The sequence below is a fragment of the Acinonyx jubatus genome, chromosome E4, assembly GCF_027475565.1.
Source record: "Acinonyx jubatus isolate Ajub_Pintada_27869175 chromosome E4, VMU_Ajub_asm_v1.0, whole genome shotgun sequence".
Classification (NCBI taxonomy): Eukaryota; Metazoa; Chordata; class Mammalia; order Carnivora; family Felidae; genus Acinonyx; species Acinonyx jubatus.
The window spans coordinates 27017927-27044218 of record NC_069395.1 but is presented as its reverse complement, the minus strand read 5'-3'; the positions used below and the strand labels follow the sequence as shown (position 1 = coordinate 27044218).

General features: G+C 51.9%; 1 protein-coding gene across 1 annotated transcript; it reads right to left on the bottom strand.

Annotated features, from left to right (window-relative positions):
- Positions 1-3105: 3105 nt before the first annotated feature.
- FMOD (fibromodulin) lies at positions 3106-14107 on the bottom strand. The gene is made up of 3 exons (XM_027074762.2): positions 13928-14107; positions 10223-11210; positions 3106-4978 (listed from the first exon to the last, which is right to left on the bottom strand). The coding sequence occupies exons 2-3, from the start codon at positions 11199-11201 to the stop codon at positions 4827-4829; spliced, it is 1131 nt and encodes a 376-aa protein (XP_026930563.1). The 5' UTR covers positions 11202-11210; positions 13928-14107; the 3' UTR covers positions 3106-4826.
- Between the last annotated feature and the right edge of the window lie 12185 nt (positions 14108-26292).

The window sequence follows — 26292 nt, the reverse complement described above, 5'->3', positions numbered from 1 at the left end:
TTGGATGAGAAAATACTGTATCTTGATTTTTTTTTTCGTGGTGAATGATTTTTTTTTATTTTTTATTTTTATTTATTTATTTTTTCAATATATGAAGTTTATTGTGAAATTGGTTTCCATACAACACCCAGTGTTCATGCCAAAAGGTGCCCTCCTCAATACCCATCACCCACCCTCCCCTCCCTCCCACCCCCCATCAACCCTCAGTTTGTTCTCCGTTTTTAAGAGTCTCTTATGCTTTGGCTCTCTCCCACTCTAACCTCTTTTTTTTTCCTTCCCCTCCCCCATGGGTTTCTGTTAAGTTTCTCAGGATCCACATAAGAGTGAAACCATATGGTATCTGTCTTTCTCTGTATGGCTTATTTCACTTAGCATCACACTCTCCAGTTCCATCCACGTTGCTACAAAAGGCCATATTTCATTCTTTCTCATTGCCACGTAGTACTCCATTGTGTATATAAACCACAATTTCTTTATCCATTCATCAGTTGATGGACATTTAGGCTCTTTCCATAATTTGGCTATTGTTGAGAGTGCTGCTATAAACATCGGGGTTGTATCTTGATTTTTCACACAGGTAACTGAAATTTAGCATTCTCTCCAATTACAAAGGTAACAAACCACTGCAGTATTTATGGTACCTGAGGTCCCGTCGCCAACTGAAATCACAGAAATTTTTATATCATATTATAATTATTGAAAATACTTCACAATGCTATTTGTGCCCATTAGTCCTTCCCTAGGACCGTGATTAGACTTATTGCTGGATCCTGTCATTTGCCACATTGAAAACAAACATACATACTATGTAAAAACGTACATATTTTACACTTTGATAACTATTTAAAAATGCAACTGGTTTCCTTTGGAATCCTACCTATTTTAAGTCTTTAAGGAAGAGGTCCATAGTTTCACCAGCCTGCCAAAGGGGTCCACAGTACACGAAGGTCGATACTTGTTGGTTACACAGTGCCTTCTGTGCCTTGATTTTTCGTCAGTGTCCAGAGGGCTGATAGATCAGAGCAGGTGGCCAGAAAGTGGAGCGGACTAAACCTTTAAAGGTTTTAGAAAATGCTCTGACGGTGCAAAGTGAGATGCTGCCCACTAGTGGCTGGAAGTCGGAACTGCGAGACGGAATATAACGCAGGACCTCAGGGGGTGTGGGGTTGTGGATAAGCTTCCTGGTACAGTACTTGGGGGTGAAATAAGAGAATAGAGGCAGCGGATGATTTTGCTCCCGCCCTCATATCCCTGTCGCTTGAAACCCTCGCCCTCGTTTTCTGCTCCAGCCACCTTCGCCGTCTTTCAGTGACTCAGAAGCTTCCTCCCGCTTAGGAAGTTGGCACCTGCTGTTACCTCCGCTGCACGGCCCCTCCCATCTCGTCATCTAGATAACCGCGCTCTCCCTCCGTGTCTACGATCTGGCCCTGAACTGCCAGTCTGGGTCAGCCTCCTCGATAATCTCCATTTAAACCTGTGCTCATGCCCTTCACAGCCCTTTCTCAGTTTGTAACTACATAGTCCCCCTGCAATTTTTTTGTGTGCCATGTTGATCATCGAATTAGAGGGTAAAGACCCCGAGGCAGGGGCTGCCCGCTTTTGTACCCTCGGCGCCTGCCCAGGGATACTCATTTATTGATGAAGAGTACATTTTAATTGGAAAAGTCATAAAGGGACGGTGAAAGCTAGCAGAATGGATTTAGGTAAGTAAAAAACTCTAGTCAGATGGCTTTCCTGCGTCTATGGCACCCTGTGGACCACCAAGGGCCCTCTGCATTCCTAGCAGACCTGCTTACACCAGTGACATGGAGACGTCAGGTCCACCACAGTAGAAACAGTATAGCAAAACCGACGGGCCAAAGATCAGATCCTGGCCTCCATACTTCCTTCTGGGGTTGAGCTCAGCTTCTGGGTGCCTCAGTTTCCCCAACTGTAAAATAGCAAAAATAATAGCACCTATGGCACAGAATGGTTACGAATGCTAATGAGGTAACGTAAGTAAAGAACTGAGCACATAATAAGTACCCACCGAATGGTACCAACCCAAAGGAAAGCCACATGAGCCTGATGGATTGCCTCCTCTTGCCACCCTCTTGAGAAGCACTGGATTTAGAAACCAGGGGCAACTTGCAGCAGGGCAGGGCCTGGCTCCTGATTCTTCCCCCTGCTCTGTCTTGGGTGGGATGTTCACGGAGCCTGCTTAGGAAGCAAAACAGAGAGGCAGAAGATTCTTCCTTGTAGCTTGGCTGGATCTCTGGCCATGTGTCTGTTTCACACGGCATATCTGTCCGGCACTAAGGCAGGTGCACCCAACTTGCTGCTCCTGGAGAGAGGCCTGTGGTTGACGTCAGGATTTGCTCCTGATCTTTCCCACCCTCCCATTCCTGCCTAACTCTTGCTTCAGAGACGACTAATCAAGTTCGTTTACTCTGGCGTAAGTGGAGGTGTGACATTTGAAACCGTCTTGGCATAGAATTTCACAGAATAGATTAATGAGCATGTTCGGTGAGTAACATATTCAGCTCAAGAGATATCAGTTGCGGTTATTTCCCTATTATAAAACAGTGGGTTGTCCCCAAAGCGCCAGGCTAGTTGGCCGTCCTTACTTATGTAACATCTGCTAAGCATCTGGCGGCCAAAGGTTTATTTTCCTCTTCCAGGACCAACTGGGCTGTGCGGGTTTGAGTACCCTCAGTTCTGGAAGTTGCCACTAGAGGGCGGCAGCAGCCAAGACAACTACACTCAGGATCCACCAGACCCAGAATTAATCCCCCAACAAGGAGGGAAGATGGTGAAAGCAAGAAAAAGTGTTAACAAGGATGACTGAAAACACACCCAGGTGTTCTTTCTCTCTTGGGGACCAAATGGAAGGAAACGGGTAGCTAGCGGGGTTGAAGTTCGACTCAAAGAAGAACTTCCAGAGCACCAAGTTTGCTAACGAGAAATTTTTTACAGGTGACTTTTTTTTTTAACCCCTTCGCTACATCTGTGGAAGCAGAATAGAGGGGACAGTGGGCTCTTCCAGTCCAAGGCCTATGTGACCCAGTAGGTTCCCTTAAAGTAACCCTTCTGTGTGTGTGCCTTAAATGACTCCATTCCGGCAGATGCAATCATAAAATAACTTTATTGGTCAGGTTAACCACCACTCATGCGTTTCCTGTAATAAGGATCCTTTATAGAGGCATGATGGTGTTCACATGCAGACGCTTTCTGAAGGGCCTGGGGGCAGGGGCAGCCTTGCCCCCTCACATCAGAGCTCCTTTGTTGAAATGAGCTGGTTTGGCTTTTGTGGATTTTGGAGTCTGGAGCCAAGAACAGAATCCAGGGCTCCTCCCCTGCACTTCTCAGGGAAGCTGCTTCAAAGCACACACAGTATCAGGGATGTAATGGCATCTGGACAGGGGCCAGGCGAGGACTAGTTCTTCTCAGGCCAGCCCCTGCCCCCGGCCACTCCATCCCAATGGCGCCCAAAGGAACAGGCTGGTTCGGCCCCAGGCAACATCACCTTTCAGACATGGGGAGAATGAATTGCTCTCCAGCCAAGCTATAAAGCAACAGCCATCTTCGGGAATGAGGGTGTAGCTCAGAGATGTGACAGCAGAGGGTTTCATCCTCAGCACAAGCCAGATTTGGCTGCCTGGCCCCGGGCTTCACAGACCCAACGAGCATCTCCAGCCGGAGCTTCCACTACGAGCTGTGGTCTCAGGACAAATCAATGCGTACAGCTGAACCACAGCCTCCACCTGTGGGCTAGCCAGGCAAGTTCAGGGCTGCCTGGACTCTGTTTCTCCCATCAGGGTGTAGACCTTTCTGCCCGGACAAGAGAGGGAGAAACTACCTTTCTTGTGCTTTGAGAACCATATGCCTTTGAGGACGAAGACCCAAGTTGGGAGCTGCTGGGAATATAGAGGGTTCTGGGCAAGGGCGAAACCCCAGGGGGCTGCTTCCTTAGTTCGGCCAATTTGGGACATTTGCCCCCATTATGGATGCCGATGTAAGCAAAGGCTGTCCTTTCCTGTTTGGAAGTCTGATCCACCTTCAAAGAACCGCCCAGCTGCTAAAATATAGCCCCACCCATTTATCAAAGCCTAAGGTTGCTTGTCTCCTCCCACATCAGTCCCTGAATATTGTCATCATGCCGGTGACCTCCAATCTGGTGGCTTTCAAGGAGCGGAGTTAGGGACGGTGTAGAGGTGACTCCCAGTTTCCTTCCACCTCCAGACACTAGTGTGAGTTCTCTGCATAGGCCACCAGGCAGATGCCCGCACACCTTGGGCTCGCATGCCTCTGCCTAAGGCACAGAACAGGTGTCTGTGGAGCAAGGCTGAGTGGATGAGGAGGACGAGGGAGGAGGCAGTTGGGCAAAGAGGTATATTCCGAGGAGCACTGAGTGGGAGCCCGGAGTAACCACACCGTCAGCCTGGCATGCAGGAGAGTGGTCAAGCATTGCTCACAGAGAGAGCCAGGGATTGTGGGGAAAGCACGCTATGTGCCATTGCCCGAGTGACTTTTAGAGTTCATGACACCAGATCATTGGGAAGAACTTAGAATAGTGAGGTTTCTGGGGTTGGGACTTCCACGGATTACTTCCTCTGCCACCACATCTGTCCTGGAAAAGAGAGCTGCGGCCCGTGTCCCTCAGTAAAAGGCTGCCTGTCCCCTGATCCCACCTGACCCTGCCTACAGGGAAGAAGACTACAGAGGGAGCCCATGGAGTTCTGTCACATGGTCTGTCCCAGACCTTCCAGCAAAAGCCAAACCAAACCATCAAGCCAAATGCAGTGGGGCGCGGGGGGCTTCGGCCCCGTGCCCTGTGCAAGGGCCACTCAGATCTCGATGAGGCTGGCAAGGCGCAGGCAGAGGGGCGCGTCCACGGGCATTGCGCTGCGCTTGATCTCGTTTCCGTCCAGGCGAAGCACCTGCAGCTTGGAGAAGTTCATGACGTCCACCACGGTGCAGAAGCTGCTGATGGAGAACTCTGCGGGGACAAGAGGGGCGGGGGGGGGGGAGCGGGAGAAGCCGGGATCAGGGACCAGGATCCACAGGGAAGCGGGTCGGCCCCGGTGAAGCTGCTGCAACGCTTCCGAGGGGAGGATGGGACTTGGCTGGGTGGGGCAGCGTCTTCCGCGATCGAAGTCATACCGACTGGGACCGCTAGGGGGCAGCGCCGGGGCCACAGTGGGCGTCTCCGCCTGTGTCTGTCACCCAACCACCCCTGATCCTCGCATCACTTTGCAGACCCCGGAACGTCCTGGAGTGTCCTTCCAGCGAGGACGCGATCTTTTCCCGCCTGTAAGCGGCAGGGGGAACCAGAAGGTAGTCAAAGATCAGCTTTAGCAGTTTTGAAGGACTTGATTGCCTTTGGAGAGGGAGGGCTTTGCTGAATTGCTGAGAAGGAAGACTGGGGAAATGGAGGGACCTAAATCTGGAACATCTCCTGACACTTTGCAGATAGAGTGGCAGGAAATTAAAGAGAGAAAGCCCGGGCAGGGAGACAACTGTCTTCGCGTGCCGGAGCTTTGAGGGGGTGCACCTCTTCCTTCCCAGGACTGCCAAAGGAATGATGAGCAAGGCCCTGAGGTCTAGGAAGGCGGAAATCCATAGACGAATACGGCTGCCATGGACCTCAAAAGTCAAATAAACAATTCCCTTACCTCCTGCATTTAATATATGGCTCACCCCCGCCCCTTCTTTTAATCTCAAAAGAAGTCCCCCTGTTTTGAAGATATCCTCCCCCCCCCCAAATCCCCACACAATCTTAACAGATACAATAGTTTTCTTTGGTTTTAACATAAATCCGTCTGTTTTGCCTCTGGTTGTCCTTTTGGACAAATCAGCCACCTCTGTCTCAAGTCTACCGAGTTAGGATCTTGAAGGGAGAAAGCCAGGAACTCGACTGAATCTCCAGCAGGGGTGGCAAAGTCACCACAAAGAGCTGCTGGAGCCTCCACTGGTGGCAGCGTGTTGTCTGAGGGCCTCTGGAGGCGACTCCTGTCGCAGGGGGTCCTGGTGAAGTCGCCTGTCGGATCCCAGTAGGATCTATCTCGAGGGCTGTGACATTGGGACCCAGGGCTTGCTTTTGCTTCTGCCAGAGGCATTCCTCAGCTCGTGGGGCGGCTGGAGGAGCTGGGAGGAGGCTTTTCTGACTCTCTTCCTGGGGGCGGCCGTGGAGGGCCTCAGGGAGGGTGTGATCACAGGTAGGAAAGGGAAGGTTGCAGGGAAGACAGCGTGGGGAGCTTAAAGAGGCTGGTGAGCAAAGTGTTTTTCAATGAGCACGAACAGTTGTTTCCAGTCTCTCTTAAGAACTGACCAAGAGGAGATGGGGCGAGGCTGCAGCCCATTAACTTGTTCAGCAAATATAAGACAGGAAATCCAGCCCCAAAGAATAATGGAGCTCTGGACTAGAAGGAGGGGGGAGGATAGGAAGCGTCCTTCTATGGACAGCATTCCGTGGGGCGGGGTGGGGAGGGAGCGTGGGGATGATGGAGATCTTTTGGATGCTTTTGGATGTCTCCATTCTGGTCCTGGGAAGTAGATTACATGGCCTCTGAGGGGGCAGGTTGGGGGCAGAGCCTCGGCCAGGGGTTGCATCTGTGGTGGCCACAGAGAAGAGTAGAGTGGGGCGGGCTGTGGGGAAGTCAGGTGGGTCGGCTTATGGATCACTTCCAACTCCACTGCACTAGATGGGGTCTCTACCCCAGCCTCGGGCCCTCCGACCATCTGCTAAAACCCTGGCTCCCTGAGAATGTGTATACATAGGGGGGATACTGGGGCGCCTGGTGGCTCAGTCGGTTGAGCGTCCGACTTCCGCTCAGGTCATGATCTCACAGCTCGTGAGTTCGAGCCCCATGTCAGGCTCTGTGCTGACAGCTCAGAGCCTGGAGCCTGCTTCAACTTCTGTGTCTCCCTCTCTCTCTGCCCCTAACCCACTAGCATCCTGTCTCTGTCTCTCTCAAAAATAAATAAACATTAAAAAATTATTTTAAAAATAAAAAAAAATAGGGGGGGTCCTTAGGGGCTTCCAGGCACACGATGCACATCGATTCTGTCCACGCAGCGGACGCCCTGTGCCCCCCCCCGTTTGTCTTCCCCAAGCTCAGGAATAGGACAGGGCTTCTGCCTGGAGACTCTGGAGGACATTTTCCAGGCCAGATTAAATACTGACATAAGTCTTTCCAAATTCCTCCTGGGGTACCCGCCCAGCTCCACAGATCCCACAGCTCCCGAATAACATTCCGAGCTGTGTTCCCTGGCGGTTGCCAGGCTGGAAAAACTGAGGGGGTTGCTAATGGAGGAGGGAAGGGGAGGGAGGGGACTGGCCTGATTCCCCTGCACACCCTTTAGTTCCTGCCCTTCTTTTAGCTCCTCCCCCAGAGGGTGGCTTCCACCCCACCTTCACCACCCCCCCACCAGATGGCGCGTTGGCCCTGGGAGAGGGGCCCCAGCTGGGGGACTGGGCCTTCCTGCTGGTGGTCTGAATCTGAGAGACACTCCTCACATTCTCAGCCAGAGACACCTGACTCTAGGTCCTTGGATGCTGAAGGCCGGCGCTCAGGGTGACCACTACGTCATCTGGGTGACCCCAAGAGATGGCTACTCCTTCTCTGAAAAGACCTCCGTGTCCCCATCTTCGCAATGCAAAAAGTGAAACAAACAGAGTCGCCTGGGGCGGGGGGGGGGGGGGGGGGGAGGTTCAGTCGGTTAAGCCTCTGACTCTTGATTTCAGCTCAGGTCACGATCTCATGGTTTGTGGGTTCGAGGGCCACCTCGGGCTCTCCACGCTGACAGTGCGGAGCCTGCTTGGGGTTCTCACCTCTCTCCCTCTGTCTCTGCCCCTCTGTGGCTTGTGTGTGCTCTCTCTCTCAAAATAAATAAATACGTTTTTTTTTTTTTTTTCAAGTAAAATGAAACAAAAACTCTGCCTGTCACCTTCAAAGTGGCAACGAGAGGAAAAAGGTAGGAATAGTTCCCGTGTGTTGCCTCTCGGTTACGTGCCAGGCCCTGGACAAGCACTTCACATGTATTAATTCACTAAGAAAAATTAAATGCAGGAGTTGGTGTTATTTTGCCTTAAAAGGAGACTGGAAGAGAGACCAAAATGATAACTAGATAAGGGAATTTGGCTTAAATTACATGAGAAGGGGGGGGGGGGCGCGCCTGGGTGGCCGAGTCGGTTGAACATCCGACACTGGGTCAGGTCACGATCTCACGGTTCATGCAGTCTAGCCCCGCATCAGGATCTGTGCTGGCAGCTCAGAGCTTGGAGCCTGCTTTGAATTCTGTCTCCCTCTCTCTCTCTGCCCCTACCCCGCTTACCCTCTGTCTCTGTCTCTCTCTCCCTCCCTCTCTCAAAAATTAACATTAAAAAAATGACATGAGAAGGGATTTGGGAGAGACACTGAACATTTTTAGGTTGTTTGGCTTAATGGAGAACTTTCTGGCAAAGCCTTGGGACGCTTAACGGAAGTGGTTCTATCTTCTGCAGAGCTTCTGGAAGGGGCGGGCCACCCTGTATTTGAGTGGCAGATGTGCTCCGCACGAAGGCGGAGGGCGACAGGATGTTGTGATAGAGCCCTGCCCTCCCCAGCTTTTTCTGACTGTATATAGTCAGGCAATAGCTAATGGGTTCCCTCCCGTGACAGCTGCTCTTTGCTGTCACAATTTCAGGGTCAAACACAGCACATAATGTGACAGTTCTGGTGTGACAATCCTCCTGGATGTGGAGTAGGGTGGCAGGTGACTTCTGGGTGGGATGACGGACAGCCACGAGTAAATGGCAGACCCTTTGCGGCACGCGACATCTCAGAGACGTCTCCGAGGACTGCCCCGCTTGGGAAGGAGAAGACGTCCCCCCAAAGAAAGACTTTACATAATAAAACAGTTTGGGAGCCCGTGATGGTGTCTTGCCCTTCAAACCAGAGGATCAGACACCTCTCACCTTGCCCGCCCCACTGTCGGCCTCTGGGGCCATGTGCCTGTCTCGCTCAGAGGGCTGTGCAGCGCGCGAACGTCTTGCCAAATGACCGATCTGTTCCCTGAGCACAGCGAGAGAAAGGACGGGAGGGAGGATTTGAAGGCTCCGTCCTCATCAGTGTTTTGATGGTGCCATGTGCTCACAGCAGGCTCCGCTTCAGAGCCCTTTGCCAGTGGTCATTAATGAGTCCTTTCCCAGAGACGGGGGGGACCTTGCTGCCTGAGGAAGGGAGGTTAAATGCTGACTCAGTACCTTCCAGCTGGGATTAAAACATCAGAGGCCCCCGGGTAACGTAAGCACATTCGGAACACAAGATCCTGAGACGGAGCTGAAAAGCAACTAGATGATTCTCTCCGAAATGAATATTTTAGTCCTGAGAGGCAAAGAGGCAGGCTTTTCCATTCCTTGAGGCATCCGCTGGGAAGTGCTTGGAAAACAAGAGGCCGGTGTCCTTGCCCACCACCCCGGGGCCTTGTGGTGATAGGGCTCCCATTACCCCGGGGACCTCTGCCCTACCACCAGGGGCTCCTTGTACTCCAGGGAGAAGGGACCAGAACCAGTACCGCATTCAGCTCTGAGAGGCTGCACATTCTTGTCCAACAGCTGTTAGGTTTAAAAAATAAATAAACAGCCAAAACACAAGAGTGACTATAGAGGCAGGAGTAGAGCATGTGGAAACAGAGAGCTCATCCTCTCCTGGCTCAGGAAATAAGTACAAACTCCATGGTTTCTTAACAGCCCACCTTCCTCCCGAGACGGACCCTAGAAACCCCACTTAGATCCGCCTGTCTATGAACTGCTTTCATCCCGACCTCTGCAAGCTCACCCCTCACTGCCCCTCAACATGCCAGCCCTTCCTCTCAGACACCCAGATTTCCTGGCTGTCCCCTGCAGGTGGCCTGTTAAGTGGCTGGTCCCTCTGTGGCACTCCACTTCCCAGAATGGCTTGGTCCCGTTCCTCCAGCCCACGCTCACCTCTCTCTCCAGTCTTAGATGGAAGCTTACCCCTACTGGGAAGTCTTCCTCCAAGCCAACCCACGCCCCCAAGGAATTTTCCAGCACTGCTGTGTAGTCTAGGGGCCATTTTGTCCCCCTTGTACGGGGGTATAGCTTGGACTGCAGGCTGCTTCATTCGTGACCTTTGTCTCCCCTACTTCTGTGTCTTTTGCGTTGCTACAGGCACCCAGGACAGGGGTTTTCTAACGGAACAGACAGCCGCTCCCCACCCCCCCTTTGTCAGCGTCTCACCATTGATCCTATTGCCTTGGAGGTAGAGATTCTCCAGGTTGGTGTTGACCGGGGGGATCTTCTGCAGCTGGTTGTAGGAGAGGTCAAGCTCAAGGAGGCTGCTGGAATTGAAGGTGTTCGAGGCCAGGCCATTGTTGGTGAGACTGTTATGGGACAGCCTCACATAGAGCAGCTTGGGTGACCCCCGGAAGTAGCTGTCAGGGACGGAATAGACGTTGTTGTGCTCCAGGTACAGTTGCTCGAGGGCTGAGGGCAGTCCATCGGGCACCTTCCGCAGGTGGTTGTAACTCAGGTCCAGCAAGATCAGTGACCGGAGGCCCCTCATCGCACTGCCCACTTCCTGGATCTCGTTGTGTTGGAGGTACAAGGCCGTGAGGTTCTCCAGCCCCTCCAGAGCGTTGTTGGGGACCCTGGAGATCTGGTTGTGGTCGAGATGGAGCTCCCTCAGGGATCGTGGCAGCGGGCCGGGCATCCGGGTCAGATTGTTGTGGTCCAGGTACAGCCTCTCCAGGTGCCTCAGCTTGGAGAAGATCTTCCTGCCCACCTTATCGCTGGTAATCTGGTTGCCATGGAGAGCAATCCAGAGCAGCCCCGTGGCGTTGTCGAAGACACCTTCCTGGATGGACGAGATCTGGTTGTTCTGGAAGTAGACGTACTTCATGCGGGACGGGACGAACGGCAGGTACTTGAGGTTGCGGTTGTCACAGTACATGGCTGTGGGGAAGTTGGGGGGGCAGTCGCACTCCTGGGGGCAGTCGCGGGGCTCTGGAGGGGGTGGAGAGCCGTAGGCATAGGCTGGACCTTCCTCCACCCCATAGGGGTAGGGCTCATAGGGCTCGTAAGGGTAAGGGTCATAGGGATCGTAGTAGGTGGACTGCTGGCTGCGGAGGTAGTGGAACCACCAGTGGGGGTCTTCGTCATACTGGGCCCGGGAGAGGGAGCAGAGCCCTGCCAGCAGCAGGAGGGAGGCCCACTGCATTTTGTCTCTCTGGAAGAGGGGAGAGAGAACAGAGCGAGCAGGCATGAGTGAGACAGTAGGGAGGCAGGACGACGGGTCGGGAGGGGGCTGGGGGCTGGGGAGCCTTGGGCTGGGAGCTGTGCAGATTTCACGGGGAGCCCCGTTCTCACTTCCTGCGTGCCTCCCCTCCCCCAGTGCCGACTCCGCACACGCGGTCCGGCTCGACCGTGGCCACCTGGGGGAGCTGGGTCCATTTTACGGAGTCACAGAAACAGAGCCTTCAAGATTAGAAGGAACTTGAATGGGGGGGGCGGGGCACTGCATTTTTTTCTAGGGGCAGGTCCTTAGGAGCCTCTAGCGACCTGAAGGTTCTGGTGGCGGAGCTGGAGAGCCCATGGCAATCATCCCTGTGGGGGTGGGAGTGGGGGTGGGGGTGGGGGTGGTGGGTGCTCTTCAGGCGCGAATTCGTATTCAGTCTGCATTTCTCGGGGATATGATATTTTCCAAGAGTCCAAGGAAAAAACCCTCTGGTTCCTTCCATGTCTCTGGGAAACCTCCAGAAGCAGCTTGAGACCTCCAAGGGGAAGGTCTGAATTACTTCTGGAAGATCTTTTGGTCTCTTGGGCAGGCTGGGGGTTTCGGGTTTCCAGTCTTGGGGGAGGGGTGTGGCCCCCCTGCAGTCACCGCAAGGTTTGGGCTACCCTCCAAAGCGCCAGTGTCTGGAACAGTCTGCTGGGTGAGAAAACTCTCCGGTGGGCAGTTTGTGGCTACACACGCAGCCCGGCTGGCACAGGTCTTCATGTAACACAACAGCCACAGTCCCCTCCAGACGGGGGACCCTGACGCCAGGTATGGCACTTGTCTTCCGGTGTGTGGGGTCTGGGTCTGTCTGCCCGATGTGGTCTGTGCTGTCTGGTAAAGTGTTAGCCCCCCTCACGCTCCACCATAGACATTATGCTAGAGCCACGTGAGGCCCAGAGAAATGAATGAGGAACACTGAAAAATGGAATTGTAATTGAAGACACTTGAGTGTACCCGAGAGAACGTGGCTTTGGAATGGGATTCTGGCCTCCCCTCTCCCACCCTAAGCTACCTGTGATGCCATCTGGATCACCAGCCTCCTCCTAGGCCCCCACTGTGCCAGGCAGCCTGTTGCCTTGAGCCTGTGAGCCAGTGAGATGAGAACAGGGCAGGCTTGGAGAGAAAGGTGGGTTTGGTGCATGCTGGGAGGGAAGCTGAAGGTATGGGGGGACCAGGGGCTGGCATATCAGGCCTGGGCACCCTGCTCTGAATACCTATAGCCAAGGCACCAGCTAGCCCTTGCAAGCAGTGGGAACCTTCCGGAGCTGTGAGTGTCACCCTTGTTCCGAGGAACCTTAGAATCTTTCTTGGTCCCGGAAGGGTCACATATGTCCCTCACATTGCTGTTGGGCCTCCTGGGACGGGCAACTGCAGACAGGAGAAAGAAAGGAATCTAAAAGTCAGCATCAAATCCAACGAACTGATGGGAAAAAACCCTGACTGCGGCACTCAGTCTAGTCACCTTCTGCCACCGTTCTTCCCGGGCCCCCGAGCTCTCTGTTTCCTGAAAGTGATTCCCTTAGGCCCTCTTCATTCCATTAGCCTCTGGGCTGCAGAGGAGAGGCACCTGGCTCATCCTCAAGCGGCCTCAGGCCTCAGACAAAGAGCCCACAGTGTTTCTGAGAAGCCAACCCAACTGCCCACTGCCTGGGCACGCTGGCTGGGCCCTGGATCTGGCCAGGAGGGAAGACGGATGGAGTGGCCCACTGCCAATGGCGCATTTTTCCATGCACGGCCCTGGGCTGCTGCAGGACCAAGGTGGCACAGTGAGCCTCTGTCTCCATTTCTCCTTCCAGACCGGGCATCTTGGCAGACAAGAGCCACCTTCCTCCTCAAGACCCAGCTTTCCAGGGGCTGTGCATCCTACCCACGTTGGCCTCTCCTTAGGAGCCATGAGTGCTAAGAGGGCTGGATGGGAAACTTCTGCCTCTCCTCTCTTCCGAGTCTTAGCAGTGTTGCTCCAGGGTCGTATGCTTTTCAATCCCCCTGCCCACCCTAATGGTAGAGACCCTCCTGTGCTCAGAGATTTGTGAGGTGGAAAGTTTCTGGGATTGGGGCTCCATGAGTTGTGGGAGGCTGACTCAGGAGTTCGTGCTGTTCTTTTCTGCCTCTACAGCCTTTCCCTCCTATCAGGATCCAGGAAGTCAGACCAGAAGTCATCCCCTCAGCTGGGTTGGACCCTCCCTCACAGTTCCCTGAACATGGTCAATTCTCAACTCTTCTCTTTATTCCCTCCCTTTCCCCCCAGCAACACACACACACACACACACACACACACACACACACACACTGACACTCACACTCCCTCCATCCTTCCCCTATAACAGCACTTAGGTACCACAACTTGCCTACAGGACAGACTGGAGGGCTGAGTGGTGGATGATGAGTGCTGGCTTCCCTAGATACCTAGGTCCTCTACTTTTTCATGCCTGAGAAATGGAGTCCCCCTCTCCCCCCAACAACCAGAAAGAAACCGTAGGACAGAGTAACATGTTCCCTCTCCTCCTCCTTTGCCCCTCTCGGCATCCTGGGGTCAGGGCCCAGGTGGGAGAATGAGGAATGGTTCCTCCCTGCCAGCCCCTCTCCCCACACGCCAGCCCCTTTCCTTGATTCCCGTTATGGAACCACAAGGGACCAAAAAACTGAAGTAAAATGACTAAACTTACCTCCAGTTGAACCTTGCAGAGAGTGACCACGTCCCTCTGTCTGGCCTCCTTGGGTTGGAGAACGTGTGAGAGAGAGAGAGAGAGAAGACAGAATGTCTACTGAGAGTGTGCGGGTCTGTGCCAGGCCAGGGTCCCGCCCCCAAATTCCTAATCAAATATTGTGAAGAGAGGGACTGAGGAGGCCGGATGCTGGCTTTTTCGGCTCTGCTGCAGGGGCGGAGCTCACACTCAACCAGGCAAAATTCTTCTGTCTGCCTGACGTTATAAAAACCACCTCTTTCCACTCACTTATCTTCCCTAAAGCATTGGCAGCTCTGAGTCTCTTTCTGCTGAATGAGTTAGTGGCGCCTTAGAAGGTATTTGTACAGTCTCTTACCAAGTGCCTGGATTTCTCATTAAACCCACAGGCCAGATGCAGGGCTGGGGACGGCAGGGATTTGGGAAGAGGCATCTTCACGCTTTTAGCAACCCATGTGTCCCCCCAGAGAGCCAGGACTACTTAGCCTTCTTGGCTCCCCCTCCACGCAGGTGGTCAGACGAGGGCGTAACGGCGCATGACACAGGACGGCTGGCTCTGGCTCTAGTTCCATCCCTTACCAGTGTAGACTCGTCTGGGCGGCAAGTTTTCCCTCCTCCATCGGAATTAATGGAAAGGAAGGGGATCTCACGTTGGTTGATCACTTATTGTGCACTAGCATCGCGCACTGTCCTTTAATTGCCTGGCAACCGTTCTGCTTGCCGTCTCTGTGAGTTTGACTAGTCTAGAACCTCACATCGGTGCAGTCGTATGGTGTTCGTCTTTTTGTGGCTGGCTTGTTTCGCTTAGCACGGTGTTCTTAAAATTCCTCTGTTGTGGGGTGTGCCAGAGTCTCCTTCCTACCACATTCGACTGTGCGTATTCGCCGCATTTTGGTTATCCAGCGATGGACATTTGGGTTGCTTCTGCCTCTTGGCTTTCGTAAATAACACTGCAATGAACATGAGGGGACAAATATCTTTTTGAGACCCTGCTTTTGATTATTTTGGACAGATGCTCAGAAATGGAATTGCTGGGTCACATGGTAATTCTGCTTTTGATTTTTTAAGCCACCCTACTATTTCCCATAGTAGACGAGAACACCAACAGTGTGCAAGGGTTCGAGTTTGAGACACTCCTGATGTAAAAAAAATACATACTGATTGAGAAAGACTCAGATTTGAATTAGAAGACTTTAGGGGGGTCAAGGCAGATGCGACTTCTGGTTGCTCCCATCAGTCTGAACTGTGGAGGCCATCGGGAAGGTCTTTGTCAGGAACCCACTCTTCTCAAGACTTGTGAAGAGTCTTTTAAAAGATTAAACATAATGAATGGTTGCTGACCACCTGCTTTAAGCTAGGTGGTTTACTTATGTTATTGCATTTAATGATCACAGGAGGTATTTTGTTTTGGAAAAGGAGGTGCAGGGATGTGGTGTGCCTAGCTAGAGAGTGGTAAAACAAGGATTTGAACCTTGATCTGCATGATTCTAAAGCCCACAGACTTTCCCACATCAAAAGGCCAGAGGACTGATGGAGTGGAGGGTGTGATCACTGCCCTACTGTCCCAGTCGGACTCAGTGATAATGGAGCCCGGCTAATTATAGTGGCCCAATCTGCTGGAATCTGGAGACAGGGGAGGATAACAATGAGAGGGGGCTGGGATACAGAGCATCTCTTCTGGAGCCCACACATATTTCATTTCAGTTTAACAAATATGAGCATGTACTCCACGGCCGGCGTGGTCTTAAATGTTGGGCACACATAGAAGGTTTCCATATAATGCCTACTCACAAGAAAGCAGGAGCCTGTGTGGCAAACTCTGATCTCGTGAGTGAGGCAGAGTGGAATTAATATGAATATGGTTTTCAATAATGCATGGATAAGCTTCTCATCATTTTTGAGTCCAGAAAGCAGACCCTGGTTTTGACAACAGGGCCCAAGAGACACTTCTTAAAGGGGCCTAGACAGCCGGGCACATTCGCCCACTGGGTACAGATGGTTATTGTTTTAAACTGCAGCATGGTGAACAATACTGCATTTGCTAACAGTGCAAGTCAGGGGAGCCTGGGGACCAACCATTGACTGGGATCCTTCCCAACAAAGCTCCACCCAAAAAAGGCAGTATCTCCATGTGTTGTGTGGACCATTTCTAAAGCTGTGAGATTTGCACCAAGTCTTTAGTTATCTGTCCTGTTCCAAGGTGGGCTTGGGAGGAAGAAAGAAGAGAGGATGACTGGGACCAGGTCAGGAGGCAGGTTCCAGGGGACCAGCCACTGTTCAAAAGTTCCTTTGTCAATGGGCTCTAATCTCCATTTGGACTACTTCTGCTCTGTTTGCCTGGGTCCTGGATCTAGGCCCTCGGAGCTTGGCTTCAATATGGGAAACCAAGTAGGGGATACTGATGTCCTCCAGATTGCCGAGGGAGTCCACATGTGAAAAGGGTTCATTTGGGACACTGGTGCTCTCTGGGAGGCGTCGAGCCAGCCCTACCCAGTCACCAAACTGCAAGCAAACTAACAAGAGAGGCTCTGTTATTCAGTTATGTAACCCCTAGCTCCAGCTGGGCACACAACTTCTGGTGCTTAGTAGGTAATCAGCAAAGGGTTATGGAATGAATTGTATTTTTGGCTCCCTACAGTCTGCCTGTCTTCAGTACCCAGCGCAGGGTGGAATAAACAGCACCAACAAGGCCAGGAAAACCGTTTGGCCTTCGGACCTATTTGACTTTCCAGGGGTTCAAGCCACTGCTATTTCCTCTCTACCCAGAAAAGTACAGGTTAAGCCACAACCGCTAGGCAAAGCTGATTGTCTCTGATGTTGGACCCACCCTGTCTGGAACGGATGAAATGTGTTCTGATTCAAATCCCTGTCCGCAAAGACACCGTGATGCTTCAGTGGCCACCACCCCCTTCCTCTTCCTCCATAAGACCCAGTACCCCCTGTTTTTATAACATAGCCTCTGATCCCCAACAATCAGGGGATGGAGGGATACGGCTGGAAATCCACCCAAACAGAATTAGTGAGTTGAATATAAAGAGGTCATAGAAAGATGATCATGGTGGTACAATCCAGACTCCACTGCTGCCCCATCCCGAAAGCTCTTGACGCCAGAGAGGGATTGTTTACTAGTCTGATGTTTTGATGGAAAGTCTAGGCTACATTGGCACCCAATAGGAGTGTCCCGAAGTTTCCAGTGCAGATGTTTCTCTTTATTCCCTTAGTATTGAGGGGTCATTAGAAGTCCTCACCATGGATAGTCTCCTCTTTCCAGAAGGGTGAGACAAAGATATTGGAGCCGGAAAGACTCGTTTTCTTTCAAATGGAGTTGAGGGCTTCAGAATTCTCTTCTAATAAGCTCCTTAAAATAAGACAGAGAACGTTTCTCTTTTAATGGATAGCATCCCTTATTTTTACCGTGTATTTATTGCACGCTTGGTGTTGTTAATCTGATGGTGATATGACGGATTTCAGAAGATCGCCTTCTAGAAAGTATGAGTGCATTTGAATTGGGAAATCAGGGTTGGCTCAGGGAGAAAAACCTAAATGAGGAAGGAGGCAGACGAGATAACCTAAAATCTGAAGTCTGAAGGTGACTCAGTGTATGACATACTTCTTGTTTTGCAAATGAGCTAAGAATTAATGATGTTCCTCGGGCTGTACTGGGGAAGAGAACCAATATACGACAGATCAGTTCCAAGGATGCTGGCACTTGCTACAATTACCTGACTTTGGTAAGACCAGGACTTGATATTAGCTCGAAAATACCAGCTACCATTTCTGAGATCCTCACCACAACCCCATCCAGTAGGTATTATCATACTTTATGTTTACAGATAAGGAAACGGAAGTTCAGAATGTCTCACAGTTCGTGAGATCAAACCTCACATCAGGCTCTGCACTGACAGCACAGAACCTGCTTGGGATTCTCTCTCTCCCTCTCTGCCCCTCCCCTGCTTGTGCTCGCTCGTGCTCTCTCTCTCTCTCTCTCTCTCTCTCTCTCTCTCTCTCTCAAAATAAATAAATAAACATAAAAAAATAAATAGCAATCACCTTTGGTTATTTTAGTAGATTGCAAGTTCCCTGGGGAGGGAGGCAATGTCATTAGTTAGCATAATGTTTGGCCAAGTACCTGGCACTTATTAGGCCCTTTCTAAACATTGGTTGAATAAATGGAAGGTGTGAAAGCTGGATTTTGCCGAAAGGTAGTAAATCTACTTTCATAACTTAAACCAATCAGAGAGAAGCTAGCCAAGGATAGAGGCGGGACTTTTGGTGGCTGGCATTTTCACCCCTCCTCCCCCACCCTGCCAAGGAAGAACAAGAAAGGCTCCTGCAAGGTCAGTGTAGAATTGCAGATCTGGAGAAATATCTTTGGTGGGAGTGGGGAGGGTGGGGGCGGAAGGTCAGGATTTAAAAGCCAAGTACAGAGCAGCCCAGAAGAGGAGATGTCTGGCTCCTTCTCAGACAGAGTTTAAGAGTCAAATTTAGGGTGGAGAGGGGGTAGAACAAGAATACTACCTAAGGAGTAGCATCATTCTGAATCCCTTTGGGCTGAGGAAAGAGATCGGCTCCTACCTGAGGATGGACAGGGCTAATTCCTCCAAGCAAGAACCAGTGACATGGGGCCATGCAAAGGTTTAAGGACTCAGATCTATTTCTACTGGAGTTCAGAGAATAATGGAGAATAATGATCCTTAGTAATGTGTGCGATGTCTTGAACTCTGGTCCATTCTATTGTCTGCTTACCTCTGTATGGTCCCTGTAGTAAAGTAATAGTTTAACAATGAAATAAAAAAATAAATAAGGAAAACTCCTTAAAAACAAAAAGAAGTTTAGGAAAGGTAATGTCTTGTCATTGTCTTGGAAAAGGCATGGATTTTGAGTCAGACGGAATGGCTTTGAATCTCAGAAATTTAGAGTGTGTTCCTTAATTTCCTTGGTCTTCAGGTTCCTTATCTATAGAATGGGAATGATTAACACCTAGCTCATTAGGTGGTGTTAAAGCAATTGTAAGGGTCTAGGAAAGCACCTGACACGTGGGAGACACTTAGAAAAATGGCACTTCCTTTCCTCACCTTGGGCATTTGTCCAGGAACTGGTTGGGGTCGGGTTATAGAAAGGAAGACTTTATGTCCTAATCTATGGCAAGGTTGGAGAGAAGATGATTTTAGTAGGATTTGGGTGATGGCAGCTTGGAAAGAAAACAGACGAAATATCTGACACTTGTAAGGAAAATAGAGAACTGGAGGTTAGCAGCCCCGCAGAGTCTGGGATTCTGGCAGTACAGCTCTCCATTTGAGGGGACTGGTGCTTAACCCTGGCTGCACAGGGGAGCCAGTGGGGCCGCTTTGGAGAGCACCCAGCCCGAGGCCCCACTCCAGATGACTGAAATAGGATCTGTGCAGATGGGGCCCCGCATCTTTTCATTGATTAATTGATGGTTTTCTCGTGTAGCCAGGTTTGAGAGTGCTATCTGGAGGCAGGGAGATCGACATGATGACCTCTAAAATAGAGGCCGCCACTGAAGCATCTGTCTCTGAAAAGAGGGGCTTTCCAAACTTTTCTTTATGAGGTATCCAGAAAAGGAGAGAAGAATGAAAGCATGCCCTCTGGTGATCATCCTCCAAGGGCATCATCCAAAGTTGCCCCTCAAGCTGAAATCTCACATTTGATGTTAGAAAGTCATGCAAATTTTGCATTTTGTTCCATGAGACATTCATGTTTATTTCAACAGCAATCCCCCTCCTCCCTGTGAAAACTCCTTGGGTGAAGACGGTGCTGTAGATACATCATGCATCTCCAGGGGCTCTGTGGACCCCGGCAATGGCAAATTGAACAGCCATTCACCTTGGCTGGGGAGCTCCCTGGTCACTGGAGCTGGGGGAGCTGCCCCTATGCATCCTGGAGATGTCCCCTGGCTGTGGAATTCACCAGGGGCAGGAAGAGATAGCCCCGCTCCCTCTGTCTGTGGCTGGATCATGAGGAGGGGACACTATTGCTTCTTCGCCACTTTTCCTGTTGGAGAAACTGCCAAATGGGTCCCAGCCAGGCGTCTTGGTAAGCTTTGCAAAGAAATAAATTCCCTTTCCCATCCCCAGGAGGCTATATTTCTAAGGGAGTTTGCAAGAATAGAAATTGTTTTGATCTTCAATCAAGATACAGAAAGATTCACTCCCTCCCCCTACCTCCCACTTCTTTGATCCCCAACCACGTTAAGTAACACACCCCTTGTGGGAGAATTTGCTCCTCCCCCACCTCCCTGCCAATAGCCATCCTCACAAGGCAGCACGGTTCTCTGGTTCTCTGACTTCACCCCCTGAGGCATTTCTGCCAGGCCCATGAGGTTTCCTTCCGACCAGCCCCTCTCTCTTGATCCATTGCCCTCTCTTCCTCCAGCTCTCCATTTCAACAAAGGAGCATCTTCCGCGAGCCAACGTGTTTTACTTTGAGGGGATAACTGGGGTATGGGGCACCGGATTAGAAGAGACTGCCTTCTTTCCGGAGCACCAGAGAAAAGAAGAAGGGACTGATATTTTTTAGGGTTCTAGGCTAGGCTCTTCTACATACATCATTTAAGCTTCGTAAAACCCTGAAGCACAGTTACAATTACTTCCATTGAACACAGAAGGCAGACTGAGGCTCAAAGAGGTAAACAGACTTGAACACAAGCCCAGCCTGTGGCGTACTGTGCGAATGAGAGGTCGACTGGGTGAGCGGATGAGTGAGGAGATCAAGGCAACTGGGAAGCAAAATCTGACTTCTTCTGGCTGCCATCTGCCCAAGGGTCACCAGGAATTGCTGTTGTCAGAGACACCCCGCCCCTTGGAGAAACATACTGATGGAGATTCTCTGGGCTTCTCGCAGGCAATGCCAACTCCTCACCGTCCTCGTTTCTCTTGCTGTGGAGGGTCTCCCACCGAAGGCAGACAAGGGCGACAGTGAAGGAGCTCAGCATTTGCCCCCCAAACCTGTATTACAACCCACGTTTGTCCAAAGCGGTCTTCTGGACCCACCTGGGAGTATTAGAAAAAAAGCTCTCAGAAGGCCCCAACTCTGGAAGATCAACTTCTGGGGTCTCCGCCCCGGAGTTGGGGATGGGACGTCACCTGACCTTCCGCAGCAGGCCCAACTCACTCACCCTGTCTGCCCTTCTCCTGAGCCAGGCTTCCACGAGAACCAAGCCTGAAGGGTATGGAGGTGACTGGGCCTTCTTTTATTCTTTCCTTCTTTCTCCGTACTCTTGCCTAGTTTTCTCCGGCTTTGGCCCTGGTTTGCACTGACGTTGCTGAAGGAACAGCTCCCCCACAATCCCGCACCCATGCTTGAGGCATTGTGGGTATTCTGTAAGGTTTGCTGAATTGCGTTGAGTTGACAGCTGCCAGACGGGGCAGCTTTGCCTCCACAGGAGGAAGGGGAGGGAAGCCGGAGGAGGCTGCCGAGGTAGGAGGCTTGGTCTTTAGGTGGCTGCTGTGGGTTGGTTGCCGGAGAGGCGCTGGCATCACCAATTACTGGGATTTGACGTGAGCAGGTGCCTTTCTTTGCCAGGGAATGAAGACTGGAAAGGTTAGGAGCCCGGAGATGGTCTCGCCTGGTCATGCTGCTGTTCCTAGAGCCCCATGTCAGAGACCCCCGGCCCGGGAGCCCGTCGGAGGCTCAGAGCCGTGCAGAGGGGTCATCAGGCGGCATTTTTAGGGAGTGGAAAAGGCGACTGGGGCTCAGACACAAAGTTGATGCTTTAATTAACGTCCTCTCCTCTGCTGTGGGGCGGTCTTTTCTGATTTACCGCAGCAGGAGGTGGGTGGGGGGGGGGGGGAGGGGAGCGGTGTGTGTGTAGAGGGCCGGCTGGTTGCAGGTAAAGGAAATTCAGATTCTGTTGTTTTTTGTCCGAAAAGCGCTGGCCCCCTTCTGCGTTATTCTCCCGCCTTTGTTGAGCTTCGGTTCTCGCCAGTCATGGGTGTGGGTGTGCGTGCATGCACTGGGGAGGGTGATGGGTGCAAACGGTTTGATGGGCATGTGCCGGCCCCCTCTCCCTTCCCACAAAACCTTACTCAGGCTGCTGTCTGCACCCCGATGGAGGGCCAAACATGTGGAAGCTCTCAGGCTGGGCACAGTCCTCGGGGCTGCCATTGGCTTCCCCTGAAGTGCCAGTACCTCCCAGGCCCAGGGGAAATGCAAGGAAACACTAAGGAGCCATTACCCAAGGCCTCCAGCATCTGGGATTTCAGTGGGCTTGGCTACCACGAACAGGGAGCTTTGAGTGGCGCCGGCTGGGCCCCGGGAAGCGCCATGCTAACTGCAGCACCGACTGGGGGCCAAGGAGCCCAGCGGCACGAACTCACTTCCACTCTACACTCTACATTCAGAGAGGTCACCTGGCTCCAGTCCCGTAGGGTCATTAAGGACGTGGCCTCGGGGCAGCAGGCAGCAGCTCATCCAGAGGTTGGTGACCCGGGGCCTGCTGGGCCTCCGCATCCTCTGGGGGTCAGAGCGGGGGATGGATGGAGGAGAGCTGGGGGCCCCGCCTGCTTGACAGCCTAAGAAAGGAGCCTTTTCCGGGTGAGCTCACAGCACCCGAGACCGTTCTCTCCCCACCACACACGATACTGCTCTGTCCACCCAGCCCTTCTGGGATCTTCATGCAAAATAATAAACCCAGGACGATCGGCAGAGGAGGCCTGGGTGCCAACGCGGAGGGCAGTCCCTCCTTCCCTATGGTGCACATCTAGCCCCACCATGCCCTCTGGCCTCTGCCTCTCTGGAGATGATCCCCAAGGAGAGCAGAGCCCTTTTAGTGCTTGGAGATCAGCCCGGAAAGAGGCACTAGGTGGGTGTGGGGCGTTGTTCATCAGCTAAAAGCAAGTCCTGCCTGCGCATTGCATTATGGCTGCTACTCCCGCAGCCTCCCACGACCCACCGGCCTGCCCCTGCCGCCACTCGCTATTGTCTCTGTCTCAGCTTTTGGTCACCGCTATGTATGGGGAGGGCTCGGTGCTAATAGGAACCCATTGTATTTGCTGATAATTCCCCGACACCCGAGATGGGTGCGTGGGGAGCTGTGGGCACACTCCTCCCTACAGAGGAAGGAATGCCGTCTCCACGCGGGAGCAGTGTACCCTGTGGAGCACCACAGCCCACAGCCGATCGGGGCGTGCATGGATCACATACGCCTGTGCAGTTTGGCGACCACACTGACCCAGGAGGTTGAATCCAACCACATGCAGAGAAGAGTGGCTACATTGTGCTTTAGAGGAGAGCCAGGGCAAGCTGCCTTTATCCCTTCTCATTTTAGAGGAGTAAAGCTAGCCAGAGGTCACGTACACCAACGACTTCACACACGTCCGTGACTTCCATATTTATGTATGGATATGTCTTAGTAGATGAAAGTCACATGATACACAATTAGCCATTTTAATTTTTTTAATGTTTATTTATCTTTGAGAGAGAGAGAGAGAGAGAGAGAGAGAGAGAGAGAGAGAGAATGGGGGAGGGGCAGAGAGAGAGGGACACACAGAATCACCAGCAGGATCCAGGCTCTGAGCTGTCAGCACAGAGCCCGACACGGGGCTCAAACTCACCAACCGTGAGATTATGACCTGAGCCAAAGTTGGACTCTCAACCGACTGAGCCACCTGGGCGCCCCCACGATTAGCCATTTTTAAGCGTACAATTCAGCGTCATTCGGCGCATTCCCAGCTGTGCCGCCACCAGCCCTCTCTGGTCTCAAAAGATTTTTGTCACCGCAGAAGAACACCCTTTTCCCATGAAGAAATCACTCCCCATTGTCCCCATCTCCCGTTCCCTGGCAACCATGCAGCTGCTTCCTATCTCTAAGGATTTGCCTATTCTGAGTATTTCATACAGAAGAAATAATACAATATGTGATTCTGTGTCTGGCCTCTTTTGCTTAGCATGATGTCTTCCAGGTACATCCGTGTTGTAGCACGCATCTGGTCTCCATTTCTTTTTAGGGCTGAATAATATTGCATTGTGTGAACGTACCACATTCTGTTTACCCATCCACCCAATGGTGGACGTTTGGGTTGTTTCCACCTTTTGGCTCGTTGTGAATAGCATGAAGTGCTGTGAACATTTGTGGGTAAGGATTTGGTTTCAATTCTTTGGAGTATATCCCTAGGAGTGGAATTGGTCATATGGTAATTCTATGTTTCAGTTTTTAAGGAAATACGTTTTTTGAATGCTTATTTATTTTTGAGGGGAGGGGGGGAGAGAGGGCAGAGAGAGAGAGAGAATCCCAAGCAGGTTCTGTGCTAATAGCACAGATGTGGGGCTTGAACCAGTGAACCGTGAGATCATGACCTGAGCCGAAATCAGGCGTCAGATGCTCAACTGACTGAGCCCCCCAGGCGCCCCAGGAAATACATTTTTATTTGATCCTTACAGCATCCCTGTGTGCTAGATAGGGTAGATATTAGAGAGAATGCATATTAAGCATCTAGCTCATTACCCTGCACATAATATGGGCTCAGTAAATTGAAACATGTTATTATGATGACCAGATGTGGAAACTGAGGCTCAGAGAGTGGAAGTGACTTGCTCAAGCACGCTCTAAGTAGTAGGATCAGAATGAAACCGGGCGTTTCCAGTTTCTAGTCTATAGAGCCAGTGTCTTGGAGCAGATTTCAGAATCCAGGCCACTGTTTTGCCCAGAAAACAACTCCAGTGGGTATAAATTTCCCCATGGGCACGGAGACCACCCCCCCCCCCCCGGCCCAACACCCCCCCATCCCCGGCCCAAGCAGAGAGAGCCCTTCCAGTCGGCTCTCCCAACCCGCCGCACCATCCTGCCTTCTCCTGGTGCCAGGCCTGACAGCAGATAGAGAGTGGCACTGATGGTAACCGACAGCTGGCTGAGCAGTCACTTCCCCTGAGCTCCTGTTGTCTCCAGGAGCCCCTCATGGCTGCCTGCGTTGAGCCACCCCCTCAGGCAGCCCGGCGGGGGGAATGTGTGACCCAGAGGCTTGTCCTCTGCAGAAAGATCCAACTGCTTGTCGCTTCTCATCTGGGAGCTCGACTGGACATCTCGTGTCTGCACTGCTGTTAACTCACTACCAACCCCGGAGGGCCTCAACCGGTGCCCTTGCTTCAGAGGGCTTGACCTGCAGCCCAGAAGACTTAAGTGACTTTCCAGAAGTCAGGCAAGGGAATAACAGCTCAGTTTCCTGGCTGACGCTTTCTGACTGGCCCCTAGTCTCTTGCTCTCCCCTGTTCCTGCCCTGCTCTGGGATACCGAGAGCCGGAGCCCAGGATCCTGGAAGAGAGAGACAGGTCACAAACTCAGGCCAAGGAGCAGCGTGGTTTACCTCTGCCTCTGGGCAAGATTAGGCCCAAATCCTGAGGATCAGAGTGACTCCGGCCATTTTATAAGAGAGACATCTCTGACGGGAGGGGGGAGGGAGAAGTGGCTGCGGACAGCCAGTCCTGGGAGACTTGGTAATTGTTTTGTTTCTTTAACCCATCCACTCTCCCAGCCCCGGGGCCTATGCTTCTGCCCTCCCTCCTCCCTCCCCTCTTGTTAAAAGTCTGTGGTTTGACTCCTTCAAAGAAGTGGCTGCCACTCCCAGGTTTTATGGTTCTGAAAATGTCAAGACCAGTTAGGAGTTGTGTGTGTGTGTGTTTTTTCTTCTGAAGAGAAGGGCAGAGAAGAACCCTAGAGAGGCATGGCTGCAGGGAAATGCTGAGCCTCAGGTCTGGAGGACTTTCCTAGGACAGAGGCTTATGACCTTTTACTATAGCCTCCATTGATTCTTAATGACACAAATGTCAGAATGGAATGTGTGGTCTCGAGAAGAGAGAGAGCGCAGGGCCCGGCAAAGGACAGCGGTTACCTGGGGGAGGAGGGAAGGAAGAGAGATTGGTGGGGGACGCCTGGGAGGTGGACAGCGTTCTAGTCCTTGACCTAGATGCTGGTCACGTGGGGGTTGTTTTCCTCGAGCTTTACATTTGTGTTTTGTGCATTTTTATGTATGTGTCTTGTAATACGTTGCAATAAAAAAGTTTAAGGATAAAGAATCCCGGCCGAAGAGGCGGGATATTTGGGTTCAATCTTGTCTCTTCCCCTTGTTTGCCGTGACATCGTAGGATGATCTGTTCGATCTCTCTGGCCCTCGGTCTCCACGTCTATAAAATGGGGTCAACAGAACAGGCTGTGCGGACAGAGTGAAAACTTGGATATTGTTGGCTGATGAGAGAGCGTGGGGCAAGCTGAGGGCAAAATACAGGCTGGCAACCCCCGCCCCCACAACCAGATGGAACATGTGTGGTATTCCTCGGACACTCCGGGCTACCCAGGAACAAAGGAAAGGGGTTTAAGTGCTTGCCATGGTGAC

Coding starts and splice junctions, on each gene's coding strand:
- FMOD (XM_027074762.2), bottom strand. CDS start 11,201: ATGCAGTGGGCCTCCCTCCTGCTGCTGGCAGGGCTCTGCTCCCTCTCC. Junction 4,979..10,222: donor CCAAGGCAATAGGATCAATG/GTGAGACGCTGA, acceptor TTGTCCCCGCAG/AGTTCTCCATCAGCAGCTTC.